The sequence below is a fragment of the Arthrobotrys flagrans genome (genome assembly GCF_004000055.1).
Source record: "Arthrobotrys flagrans strain CBS H-5679 chromosome Unknown unitig_8, whole genome shotgun sequence".
In the NCBI taxonomy this organism is placed as follows: domain Eukaryota; kingdom Fungi; phylum Ascomycota; class Orbiliomycetes; order Orbiliales; family Orbiliaceae; genus Arthrobotrys; species Arthrobotrys flagrans.
This window is the reverse complement of record NW_027137553.1, coordinates 5,029,205-5,042,798: the sequence shown is the minus strand read 5'-3', so window position 1 is coordinate 5,042,798 and position 13,594 is coordinate 5,029,205. Positions and strand designations below refer to the sequence as shown.

General features: G+C 44.8%; 2 protein-coding genes across 2 annotated transcripts; one reads left to right on the top strand and one right to left on the bottom strand.

The window, feature by feature from the left end:
• Nucleotides 1-208: 208 nt before the first annotated feature.
• Nucleotides 209-3,020, top strand: DFL_007951 (uncharacterized protein; the record flags this gene model as incomplete). Its single annotated transcript, XM_067637612.1, has 3 exons — nt 209-1,190; nt 1,253-1,882; nt 1,939-3,020. The coding sequence occupies 3 exons, from the start codon at nt 209-211 to the stop codon at nt 3,018-3,020; spliced, it is 2,694 nt and encodes an 897-aa protein (XP_067489111.1).
• A 1,936-nt stretch (nt 3,021-4,956) lies between these two features.
• Nucleotides 4,957-5,523, bottom strand: DFL_007950 (uncharacterized protein; the record flags this gene model as incomplete). Its single annotated transcript, XM_067637611.1, has 1 exon — nt 4,957-5,523. One exon carries the CDS (start codon nt 5,521-5,523, stop codon nt 4,957-4,959), a length of 567 nt encoding a protein of 188 aa, XP_067489110.1.
• Between the last annotated feature and the right edge of the window lie 8,071 nt (nt 5,524-13,594).

Sequence of the window (13,594 nt, the reverse complement as noted above, 5' to 3'; positions counted from 1 at the left end):
AGCCGACCGTCGACAAGTTTACGTCCGTGCTCCCCCAAAATAAATTCCACGCGAGATCACTTCTTTGTTCGGGACAATATTACTTCGACTAAACGAAAAACGATTGCTCACGCAACCACGGGCTCATTAGCTCATCAGGCGCATCGTTTCGATCGCCATATTCTTTGCCTTTTTCTCTTCACGATTTTGTTCGACACAACATTTCAAGATGAATGGGCCCCGAAGTTCAGCGATGGATATCGATAGTATCCAGCTGGAGGATGCTTTGGACCCTTCCATATGCATACCCTCCTGCGACAACAAGTCAGTAATACATTCTGGCCAACCTGGATTTCGAGAGATGATGAATAAGCATTATCCAAAGGATGAAATGAAGGCAAGACACCTAATCAGCGTCCTAAAACTAAAACTATACAACCTCCAAGGCCAGGAGTTTTGGAAAACCCTTATGACTGGCATGGCAGATATCACAGGATCACAGTACACATTTGTGGCTAAGAGAGTACTAAAGGGCGATGCAAAGAGTGCAGTCGAGCACCCACCGCTTGGCGAAGAAGGATCTTGCCTTATGGGTCTCGCCTATTATGTGCGGAATCATGACGGGAAAGACGCACTTTATAACAACATCCAATATAAGGGCTACAAGTGTCCATGTGCACACATGAAGCACGATAAAGTCCTTCTAATTCCAGATAGCCTGCAGAGGCTGTTTCCCGATAACACAAACGCCGCTTCTCTGCCAATTCCAGCCGAGGCGTACATGGCGATACCTCTTTTCACAGAAGGCAAATACTACGGCTATATCGGTATGATGTGGTCGAAATGGGGCTTAGAAAACAGGCCCGGCCTGACTTGGGAGGTTTTGGAGTTTTTCATGAAGTCCCTCGAAGACCTGGTTACTTGGCGAATTCTAGAGAAGCCAGGAAACCCGTCTGATACGATAGTTCCAGGTACAAAACCGTGGAGCCCGTTTATGGGCAATGTCGTTCTTCATGAGGATGTGTCTCCACAACAAGCAATACGTCCGGCAGCAAGAAATTTGTCACACGAACTACGGACACCTTTGCAAGGTGTTGTAGGCATGTTGGACGTGATGCTTGCTTCGTTAGATTCTCTAGATGACGAACCAACGCCAATCCTTCTACGCCAATTTGTCTATGATATGCGGAAAAATATCGAGAACTGCCAAGGTAAGGAAGCTTGGCGACGGTCTAGATTCATTATGGTTGCTAATATAATATCCAACCTGCAGACAGCGCACAACGGGTAGTTGACGCTGCAGACAACATGGTTCATGCGTTAGATCTAAATTCAGATATAGCTCTAGACCCACCGGCTCTGCCCCGTCCCGACCCTCTCCCTACAGCTCTCCTAGCAAAGGTAAATACAACATACGTAGCGGATTCACTAGTGAACCCAAAAAAACGGAAGCGGAGCGATGGCAATGATAACGCCGGCCCACCGACTCCGCTTCCACCTGGCCGCTCCAAAACACCACCAGCAGAAAACAGCAAGCGCCGCACGTACCGCCTACGCGGCAGCAGAGCAAACAGTCTGCCTCCTGAAGAGCTTTCCAAACGGGAAATAGACACATCGTTGAACCGGCCGGGAAGCGTCCTGCCCCTCCCACCCACCGGACCAACACCATCTGGTACGCATACTATCCACCAGGAAGCCTCTGGTCAAGTCACCCTCAACCACAGGAGGCTCAATTTGATTGAATTCATCTCTGGGATGCTGCAGGTCGCGTTAAAAAGCGGCGGCAGACCAGAAAAGGTGCAGGTCGTACCTAACCGATATGGAGAGGTTGTGACGGCGACAAGGAGATCGGGAACCTTGAAGATCGATTGGTCGGTCGAGTTTGTTCCACCGATGCTCATAAGTAAGTGGGCAATAAATATCAGATTTCACGAGTATGTAACGGCTGACTTGGTTTAGTCGACAAACTTACTCTCGAGAAGACACTTTACGCCGTTCTTCATAATGCCGTCAAATTTACCCCCAAGGGTGATGTCAAGCTAGTCGCAACTGTTTCTCAGGATTCCAAGTGTGTTCAATTCAATGTCACAGACACAGGTCCAGGCATTCGACCCGAGTTTGTCCCACATATTTTTAGAATGTGGCGCAGACAGGATAACAGTCTTACTCAAGCATTTGATGGAGTTGGGCTTGGTTTATTTGTTGCGAAGAGGCTGGCTGCTCGACTTGGAGGCGATATCACTCTTGTCAACACTGTTACTGAAGGCGAGAACACTGGGTCGGAGTTTCATATTGTATTGCCAATTGAGATGGGTAAGGACCCGAAGCATGGAAGGTCAGGTTCACCAGCGATTGCAGCAAGAAAACCCGTCGACAGATACTCTTTGATGCAAGGATTGGCTTCTCCGGAATTTCCACGACCTACAACCAGTTCAACCGAGGTTTCTTCCCCCGTTTTGACGACACATACTCGGAATGGATCTGGACCACATGCGACAAGTAATGGTATTATTGAAGAAGAACCAGTTCCTTACCGCCCGCGTAAGCAATCCGTCACCCTCCGCCAACCAGTCAACGGCATGAGTGCCAGAAAGTCCAGCAAGAAGGGCCGTTTCGATAAGGATCTTGGCAAAAAGATCCCGCTCCGTATTCTAGTTGTCGAAGACAACAATATCAACCGCAATCTCATCACCAAGATGCTCAGGAATCTCGGGTTCGTCGACATTATCGAAGCAGAGGACGGAGAAGATGCCGTGGCGGCCATGGCGGCAGCTACCAGCTTTGGGCGCCCTATCGAGCTTATTCTTATGGATCTATGGATGCCTAAGATGAATGGTATCGAGGCTACAGAGAAGATTTTTGCTCTGCCGGAATACGCGAGCGGATCTAAGAAACTTACAGTTTTGGCCGTCAGCGCAGATGCTAGCCCCGACGCTCACAGGGATATCACCAGGGTTGGCATGCAAGGATTCTTGAAGAAGCCATATACGATTGAGGGTCTGGAGCAGCTTATTCTCGATAATTTCAAACATGGCTACTAAACAACCGCGGCGACGATGTAAGGGAACAATATCTCTATTCGACATTTCTGACATTTCCGACGCGACCAACCCATCTGTACAAAGTCACAACCACGACCACCGTAACGACTTCGTTTCTTTTTTATTTAGTTTTGGAAAATTCTCACACGGGGAATGTTGGTTGTTTTGTTTAATTCTTCTTTCTTTCTTTCCATGTGTTCTTCTTTTGTGGGAGTATTTTGACTAAGGGACCTGCTCAGACATAAAAGTTTCCGCATATACCTCACATCCTCTTTCATCTTTATTTTATCTTGAGCATCAGGTATCATGATTGCGTTTACTGCAAGGATATATCCGGCGTTTTCCTTGACTTCATTTTTCTGTCTTTTTTTTTTTTTTTGTGCCATATCTATAAAGCGGGATAACTCTTTTATTGGCTGGAAAGGCGTTCATTTCTCTTTTGAGTTCTTCTACTGAAACAAGCCGTTCATTTCTAGTGATGTATTTGTACATCCTATTATCTTAGCTAGGGTAGATGGGTGTTATTTGTCTTTTATTGACACACGACTACTTCAAAATTGAGCCTGGCTTCTCCTTTCAAGAAACGAATAGTCCATTTTCCCCCCCTTTCCATAGTAAAACCATTCAATTTTTTGTGAGAAATTTCATATTAGAAATCTGCTTGTCCGGATCATAGCTCTGTTAGCTTTGGTTCTTTATTCGCCAAGTAACCGAGCCTCGCAATTTCAGCGGGGGATCTAGAATCGGGTGGAGACGAGTTGATCTTCGAAAAAAACATCCTTTTAGTTAAAGCCCTGCATTGAGATCCACTCTCAGGGCCTTACTCCTATCATTGGGTGCCCGGCGGGACCAGGGTTCGGGCTTTGGGATTTTCCGGTTAATTCATATGGAACTGTGCATCGCATAACAAAGAAGGGAAGGAAAGATGCACTCTAGTTAAGTAACCCTTTTTTCGTTGTTTCAATTGATATCACATTCCATTCCTCGAAATGGAAAATGAACGATGGAAGACGTCTACCTAAGATGCAAGTGAAAAGTATCCTACCCTGGATATCGTCACGATTAGGCAGAACCTCAAACCTCCTAAGCAAAGCAAAAGTATGCGTATTATGCCTTTCAACCCATCAGGATTGCCTTGCTACAAAGATAATGCCGGCGACCATGCAGGAAACCCTCCAATCCCGTGATACCATTCGTATTTTTCTGCGTTTCTCGGCGTATACGTAACGCCTCTTTTTTCATATGCGCACCTATCCTCGGCCTCTCTTGCTTCTTTTTTCAATTCAAAAAGGGTGGAATAAAGGAGGGGTGGTATAAGCTTATCGGGGACATTCTTTCAACGAATTCCGCATCAATCCATGGGGGCGGAAGTACCTTTGTTGTAGGTATTAAGTATCTACAGATATTTAGCAGATGCATGAGCCATGAGTTTTCCCAATAGCAGCGTTTAAATCGGCCTCGGACCCAGTATATTGTTAGAGCATTCCTCACCAATGCAATCCGAGACTGTGACCCTGCATAGACATACTTCTCGGCCTTTTTGGTTTTTTTTGATATCGAGAGAGGTATCCACATTTAAATCGCGCCAATTAGATTCGGGAAGCTAAAATATTTCCGACCTGGCTGTTCTCTTTTCACTTTTTTTGGCTCAATCAAACCCATCAATGATTCTTGGTTGTGTCACGAACTCCTTTTTTTTTTTTTCAAACATGGCTGCTTGAAAGCAAAATTGGGACGGCAGGAGGATGGAGGCAAGAAAACTGATGAGGTTAAGAATTAAAACCCCAAATCCATTTACCAATCATATGATTGATCTGACGAACGTAATTGAACATTTTCCTTTTTCACCCCTACTATATATACATCGGCAATTTGAGTATGTAAGCATGTACAGCTTGAGCACACCGGCTGATGTAGTCCTCCTCGGCCAATAGTCTTAAACCTTCTCGAACTCAAATGTCATATCGCGACCGTAATAACTGTGCGTCATCATAGCAGTTTCCAAAGGTTTGTTGGCTGGCCCTGCTGGCCCTAGGGTAGGTTGCCAAAGACTTCCGCCATATCCATCGAGTTGAAGGAGGTAACGTCCTTTCCGCGCATAATGTTCAACCAACTTGAATCTTTCGCCAAAGTCAAGTAGAGAGGTGGCACAATTGGTCTTATCTGTAGCCGGAACAGAACAATTGAATTTATGGCCAGATCCGAGGTACTGGTAAGTCCAGACGTTCTGAATATATACGGTACCGTCACTCCTATTTTTGATTCGCCATTGTTGACTTCGTCTGGTTTCCCAGCTGCTGTATGATTTAGGTTGGAAAGTAACATCGACAAGGCCTGTTTTATCATAGGTTGCTTTGTTGCTCCCAGTGAGATATCTGTCGGGCCATGAAGTCCATAAGAGGAAGTAGTCGCCATCGGGGATCACTGGATCGGCGACGGATTGGGAGAACAATGTGGAAGGAATAAACGCCACCATTAGAGCGGAGGATATTATGAGATTCATCTTGAGGGAACTTGTGGGTGGAACTTCCCGACGAGATGATTCCGAAGTATTGAAGAAGCTCTAAGACCGAGTGGGTTTCAGTTTGATAGGCTTCGATTAGTCTGATGAGATATGGGCGCTGATTCCCCGCTCATTTATAAATGTTGTTTCTATACTGCAATATCATCCTATGGTATTCTCATAAAGGCCTTTGGCTTTCCGCGATATCCCATCTCACGCCGGCGCAAAATAGTTTTGGCAGGTGAAGAGATGTCGACATTTCTTATCCCGCAGACTTATACCAGGCAGCCCATTTTCAGACTTCCAAGTTCGCTTTTTAGAATAGTAGCGGGAAGCTGTGTTTTTCGGGTCGAATTTTAGAGCCTTGAGCTAATCCCGTGATTAAAGCTATTCTCGAGCCAGTTTGGGAGGTATTTGAAACTTTCTCTATATTCTATACAAAACGGGCCACATATCGGCCAACTCCATAACTAGCACTTTTTCGCGGCTGCCACAAACACCGCCACTACTAGTATATTCCTACGCTTTTGATAGAAATATTCTGCCTTAGAGCATAAACCTACCATCAAGGTTATCGATATCGTATTACCTGAAACGGGAACTGGGCATCGACCCGAAATCTCTCCACCCCAGATCTCTTCACCCCAGAGCACCTACCAAAGCTCACATTCGACTGATACCATGGGTCGGTTATATCGGTAGAAATATCTTGGCAATCACAGGCTTGGAGCATTCGCTAAATAGTAGAATTCCCTTTGTGCAGGCTTTCAAAGTCTGGTTTTATGGGAGATATTAAAAGAAAATTACTTTACAAATTGATATTTTTTATTTTTATTTTTTCGTAATCTAACTATAGAAGAATCTAGTTCTAGGAATACAACAGGATCGAACATCGGGTGGACGGGTAGTCGTTGTCGTCGATTGAGTGAGTGCGACGGCCAACATGAAGACCCCAGCAAAGATATTTTCGACGGGTAACATAGTAAAGTTAGGATCTGAAAGAATATAAATTTGATGATGTAGCTTCGTGTACTTGTGGGCTCGTTTAGAATGACAAACTTTTTGCTAACGCTGAATTAATACAATAAGCTTCATCCAAGATCTGGACCAATGCCTATATATACAAAGAATGATATTTATATCATATCGACTCGATTTATGCCAACCTTCTTTCGGAATTCGAATGCTGTTAAACTGATCCTAGTTCATTCTAGCTAACCAGCGCTCTCCGTAGATCTCCCGAGTTATTCAGTATTTCCAAGATGCTGACATGGAACTTCTCGAAAAAACGCTATAATACGATAAATACTGCTAACTGTGACGTGGTTCGACCTCACACCTTCTATTGCTAGGTTAGATATATCGAGATATTTAACTCGCGATTACTGATCATATTTCTAAGGCCCGTCCTTCGTGAATTTGAAATCGAGATATAAGTTATTCCCATAGCATGTCATAAACTTGGTGGAATCATGCACTCAACTTCCGGTAAGCTGGGGTACGAACTACCCTCGTAACGCTGGTAGGGGTTTATTGCAAGCCGGCTTTCCGTAGATAGCATAAGAATATTTTAGCAATTCAATAATTGATTCTTCAAAGCGATAATTGTACTAAAATAATATATATATTTGCAGAGGCTAGGTATTCTAAGCATTGGCTTCCATAAATCTATCATGAAATATTATTTATATCTTGGTTTATCGACGTATTTATATGAATATTGAATTCTCAGGCTTGCGGAAATAAAGGCTTTGTGTTGACGAGCAGACCTATGTTGCATGTTGGATTTGGTTCACACAACCCAATATTAGACGGACCGCGAGCCCTGGGAGACGAGCAGTTTCTGCAGGGCTCTACAGCCGCTCGTACCTCCAGCAGGGTCTGTTGCGCATACCATACAATCGATCGGGGTACAAGATATATTAAGATGATCAAGTTAAATAACGCTTCAAATTCGAGGATTGGCCTCGAGATCTCGTACCGGATCCGGACATCGCAATTGTAACATTGAAGTGGTCTCGTTATTACTAGCTGCAGAAATGATACACGCAAAGTACTTAAGAAGGGAGTCTGCAACTATCATATACTTATACCTGATACGGATTACAGGCGCCAGCGATGTCTGGACTTAGATCAGAAAGTCCATCGTGAACTTGATCGAAACTAAGGCTTCGACTGTACCTGATATATCCGACGAGATATCTAGATGGGAATACATTCTATTGTGGCTATTATGCTCATCTCTGGTATTCAAATCTTGTATATTTTCTAGAGCTTCAAGTTTTCTTGAATCGAGGACCATAGGACTAATACAACGCATATGCTCATGTCGACACATGCCCAAATGCCACAGCCAGTCTCAAGCATCACAACCGGTCTCATGCAGTCAAAAATATGTGTGTTCTTTCGCGGAATATGAACTGATTGGGCAAGCCAGAACAACGCCCAACTGGTAAGGGGGCATGTATCACAAAAACCGCAAACGATGCCTTGGACACTGTGATAAGTGTTGAGATCATGAGTGGAAAAAATGCCTGAGATTTGTTTCTTTCCATATTTAGGCTAGATCAGGTCGCATCCGACGCTTTGTTTCTCGGAAATCGCATGGAAAATTGCAAAAAGTGAACCACTAGAGTGGGTTCGTGGATGAGATATTATCAACTGCAGGAGACTGCTCTAGACCTTTGTTATACCACACCAAAGTTTTCCCGATTATGGTATTCAGACTCGATCTTGGGCGTTATTTTGAAGCAACTAATTTGGATTCCTTCAGGTAGCCTTTTGTTTGATGCGTATGCAGCCCCATTAATGTGCATTGGCCGCTAACTAGCATTGTTTTTGAAATAGCTCCTTTGGGTCATACTTTGGCATTGGGTCCCGCCTCGGAATTTCCGAGGCCGAAGAGATTCGCATGAGGATTGCGATGAGCGGGATAACGAAAAATCTAAGCCTATGACGCTTGTCAAAATCCAGGAATAAGAAACGAAACTTTTTAAGGCTAATCATTTGTTAATTTGCGAGCTGTGTAGAACAATTCATCGAGTCATTGGACCTCAGCAAGGGTCTAGCTCCACGTGTGAGCTCTGGGTTGTTCCTGCTTCGTTGCAAGAAAGATTCCCGTATCTTTTAAGATAGGGTTCTCGAGATTTCGATCTCAAAGTTTCTTCAAGCAGCAGCTGTCGACCAGTGAGAACCGTTAGAAGGAGGGCAGATGATACCAGTTTCCAGCTGGTTGGGAAGTGCACAGGGATGTGGATTTTTGAAAAGCAGAACGATCGAGGCGAGCCCGGGAAAACCACGCTAACCTAGATCTCGCATTTTGGCGAGGAGAGACCCACAATAGACCCACACATGATCGTTGGGCTGGGAATCCCGAGAGATTTGCTGTTTCTGCAGGAGGATTCTCATTTCACTGGATTGGAACCAAAGCCATGTCAGGAAATATTTAACGAAAAGACTCGGGGTTACACAAGAAAAAGATACGTTTCAGTCTGCTCCTGACATTAATTTCCTAGACTGCGAGAAACAAGGTCACGCAGCAGCTCGTCTGGGAAAAACGGCTTCGGCGTTAGGGAGGCAGGTCTTGCTGCACTGAGGGATCCCTTGCGTTCGAGCCGTTGGTTGCAGGGAACGAGTCTACCATGCACGTACTCCGTAGAGATAATCGATAGCTAAGCCAGATCCAGACCGACGACATCTCCAACACATTCTCGAAGTTCTGCCGTGCCCACATGTGACAAAACAGCCCCTCCGAGCGACCGACGACAGCTCATCATGACACCACCTGTGCATAAGGTTTTTTGCCAAATACACGGCATAGCATGGCATAAGCGAAAAAACCCGGGCTGAGTCCTTGTGGGAACGGTGAATACATTTCCCAAGAATCTGGTGAAAAGATCGTGCCAATTGAGATGCAACTTGTTATTGTATTTCGTACGAGAGTTCCGTCTGGTGCCCGACATTTTTGGAAATTAATTTGGAAGTCCTGTGTATCATGTAAAAGCGGGAAGTTTCATGCATTTCGCACGAGAATTTGACTACTATTTTGAAAGCTTGGGTCGTTGCCAAGGCGGTTGCGATTGAATGATATCCTTTGAAGCTGCTGCAGGCGAGTCACAGGCGCCTCTTCTACCAACGTATAGAAAGGCTAACCGACCATCGAAGCAATATTTCCCCGCAGTTAGAAACACTCAAGAAGAACCTGTTGGCCTTTAGCATTAGTGGCTAGCGATAGTTTAGATCGCTCGCAGCTCAGCCTTTCGAAGATCAGTTAGAGGTATCGGGAAACCGCTCTATGTTTATTGCAGATCTCTTTTCTACGAATAGGTCCCCTCTCATGCGAGAAGCGATCGTCAATGCAACTCCATCTTGTTTTCCTCCCGGTTCCGTGATAGGGCCTATGGTATATGGCTGCATATGATTGCGTGGGTGCAACAATTAGATATCAATACCGAAACTTTTCTTTACGCCACGTGATTGGTGGACGGAGACGAAGGATTTTCATGATCTTTGTACAGTGTTGGTGGATTACTCTGGGCCAAATCAAGCAAGAATAGTCAAAAAGAAACATATCCCTGTGGAGGTTCGATGTTGGGAATCTAGAATCTCGAGTCCAACACTTTCAAGTAGTTCATTAGGCGTTATATTTATAGTATCGGCTGTTAGAATGAGCCAGTACTTCAACGCCACATATAAAATCCCAACATCTACCGTCGGCAAGAATACCCTTCCTGCGAGTATTAGGATTTCATGAAAAATGTTTAGAGACTTTAGTATCTACTTTCACATCCGCCTATACATGTATAGCCATAATAAGCCATGATATATATATATGCGTCTGGATGAGGCCATGGTTATGGTGTAAGATCGACCGATCTACGACTGGATATTTTGCGGAAAGGATTCGACAGCTTTGAACTTCGCTGGATGGCGTTACGTGGGGTATATATTTGGAAACATCCGAGGTTATTTTGGGGTAAAAATTCATGAATACTCTGTCTTTGGTGCAGGGCATATGGAATGCTTTGCATTAATAACCTACGGCCAAGGAAAACAGTAGCATGTCGCGTCAGTCGAGATTTTGAAGACCTCACGCCAATGTCTAACTGATCTGAAGCCTCGGCTCTGAAGGGGACCGCACACATTCAATGAGCAGGTCTGGATGAGGTTGCTCCTGCATGGAGTTACCTAAAGCTCATATACACGGATATACCGGCATTCGCTTTGAATTCTTCGCCTGCATCATCGCATTGGTAGCTGCAAGTAGACGGCGACGTGCTGTATCCCTTCGTTGTGACTGTTGAAACCTTTGATGGCATAGAAGTTATTATTTCCGCCTATATCCTTTAGTGTATCGATACAAACACACCTCTGCCTTTTACCATAACAGATTAGCTTGGTACATGGAGCAGCATACCTATGTGATATTTGCCCTGGCAGATGCCAATCCTTGAACAATGAACTCTATCTCGGCCGCAACGCATATACCCTTGTTGTATTTTGACCACTCGAATATCTGCCTCTAGATGTCCCGGGTCCGATTAAAGGTCGTCATTGTGGTCAGGATGTTAATCGACCCAGTCGAAAAAAACCAAGACAATCCCTTGTATATTTGTAAAACCATTAAGTCCATCGGCTCGGCAACATCTACGTCAATTATGATTTCTTCGAAATCTGTGAACATCTATTTCCGAAGTGGATCTGCAGAGGAATTAAGCCGGGAAGACGTTTCAATCTGACGAAATGGCGGAGATAGAAGCGAATTATTAGTAGAATGTTATCTCCTTGAATAGTTGATCTAGAGCAGTGCTGTGCCGCCGACCGTTGGAATGTGAAATCCGGATATACCGAATAGTCGGGCTGAATCCGTAGACGAATTCATTCACATCTCAGGAACGTTTGGAGATATGATTTCGGGGATTCTGGGATGGAGTTAGTAGAAATTGAAATCGGAAACTCTCACAAATATAGGCCGCTTCGGACATAGGTGTAGGTATATACAGATGAATTAGGGGTTCCGTCCATTAGGTCATTCCGAGATCTCAATCTCCGAGCGGCTTTAGCTAGACTGGAGTTCCGCGAAGTTTCCACAGTGATCTCGCTATTGTCCGGGACAATTGAATCCGTCCCTTCAAGAAAGAACATCGCCAGTGAATAGGCCTACACCCCATCGGCATTGGAGACTGGCACAATCGCAAGCTACAACACTTTGAAACCTGCACAGTTGAACCTGGATATCCATTCGTCTGAATACTGAGTTGGTTAATCCGGGACCATCGCACTTCGGACTTTGTTTCAGAACAAATAGCTTTTGCAAGCTTACCAAACTCAAACTTGCACAACGCGACGATACAAGCTAATCGCTCAACTCCGCTGAGATGGAAATAGCAGAATTTTATTAGACGTATCTCGATCTCCAGACAAAGATTCTGGGAATAAACCGGCCATTTGAACGGGCCGAACGAACGGATATTACATTCCTTAATCTTTACCCCACAGGTCTTAGAATCTTCGGCATAATACGATGTTCAACTTTGCGAGAAAACGGCCTTAACTCCTTAACCAAAAGCTTCAAATCCTTAACTCCTAATGAAAAGGCATCATGGATTTTCAAAACGACGGCATTAAGACGGCAATGGCTTCGTCGGACCCACCGAGAGTCTGGAGATAACAGCACAAAACTCAGAAATGCGTTTTTGTCAGTCTCGAAGATGGTGTTTAGATCTCACTTGGAACTCAAAGCACAATAGTCTACCCGACTCACATCGTGAAAAACTCCTAAGTCCTCTAAAGTTCTGCAATACGGTCCCATAGGCCCTTCTAGACCTTCAGAACCACGGGGATAAGATGGCTAGAGACTGCCCGAACGATGTAAAATTCCTCGAAACTACTGATTCGAAGCTTATTTTCGTACTTCAAGACGGTGTAGTCTAGCTTCGATCTGTCCGAGCTCGAGAACTCAAATTCTTAACTCCATGATGCGGCATTGCCAAGGGGTATAAATTCAGAACGAAATCCGCTAGTAACTTGGACAACGAAGATTTCCTATGCTGGTTGGCATATCGGGCTGGATGCAAGGTGGCATTAAGATGTAATGCGTGCAGCTGCACAAGACTGGCCAATGGCGGTCTACAATATCACGAACTGAACGTCAGAGGCGTAATTGAGAATCAAGGATTAACCGATTTCCTCTAGCTCACGTTTATGTGAAGGTTCGATCAGAACAGTATCCCCTCACGATCTTGGGGCCTAGTGAGGAGATGGATTTGATCACAACATATCCAGATATTCATCACGTGGGGCTCAATGCAACTTCGACGGATTTCACGACTATCAATATCGATAGCGGTGCGACTTTTGCTGGGCTGGTGGTTGGATGGAATTGTTATGCGGCACAGACACTGGGGCATGTGCATGCGCACGCAGCTAGCTGCATTCTTAGTTCGTTCGTAACTTGGCGTTATCTCCTTACGTCGGAGAAACTCTTTCACAAAACAATTGGAATTAAGATCTAGAACGAATAGCTTCTTCGGAATTGGCGAATTGGGCGTTTTTGTGGGGAAGTATGATGTCGTTAGGATACTCGATTCCAGGGGCTAAGAAAGGTCACCAAGAAGTTTGTAGTGATCGTCCCACAACCAACTCCGCTAAAGGTGTTTTGGGATTAGTCATCCATAAGCTTTGATGGATTCGGTGATGGCAGCTCTGTTTCGGATTGGACTAAGATATTTTCGAGATCACCTGGGCGTATCAATCTATAGCCAGGTGTTTCCCAACCGAAACCAACATTCGGTATTGCCTCCCACGGCCCTAGTGAATGGCTGCCTTCGGATTCAGTTTTTCCTTGCATCCACTTCGTACTTACATACATTTGTGTTCTTGTGAGCAAGCCACATTCCACAGCAGCAAGCCAGTGCTGCAACGTCACAAAAATATCACAAACACAGAGCTCTAGACCTCAGGACTAAGGGCTTTCTCCACAAGATATTTTCCTGAACACAATGCAAAGCTGGATAACAGGAAGATTGCATTGGGGAAGGAAAGCCATGCGACCGAAATTACACCGATCACG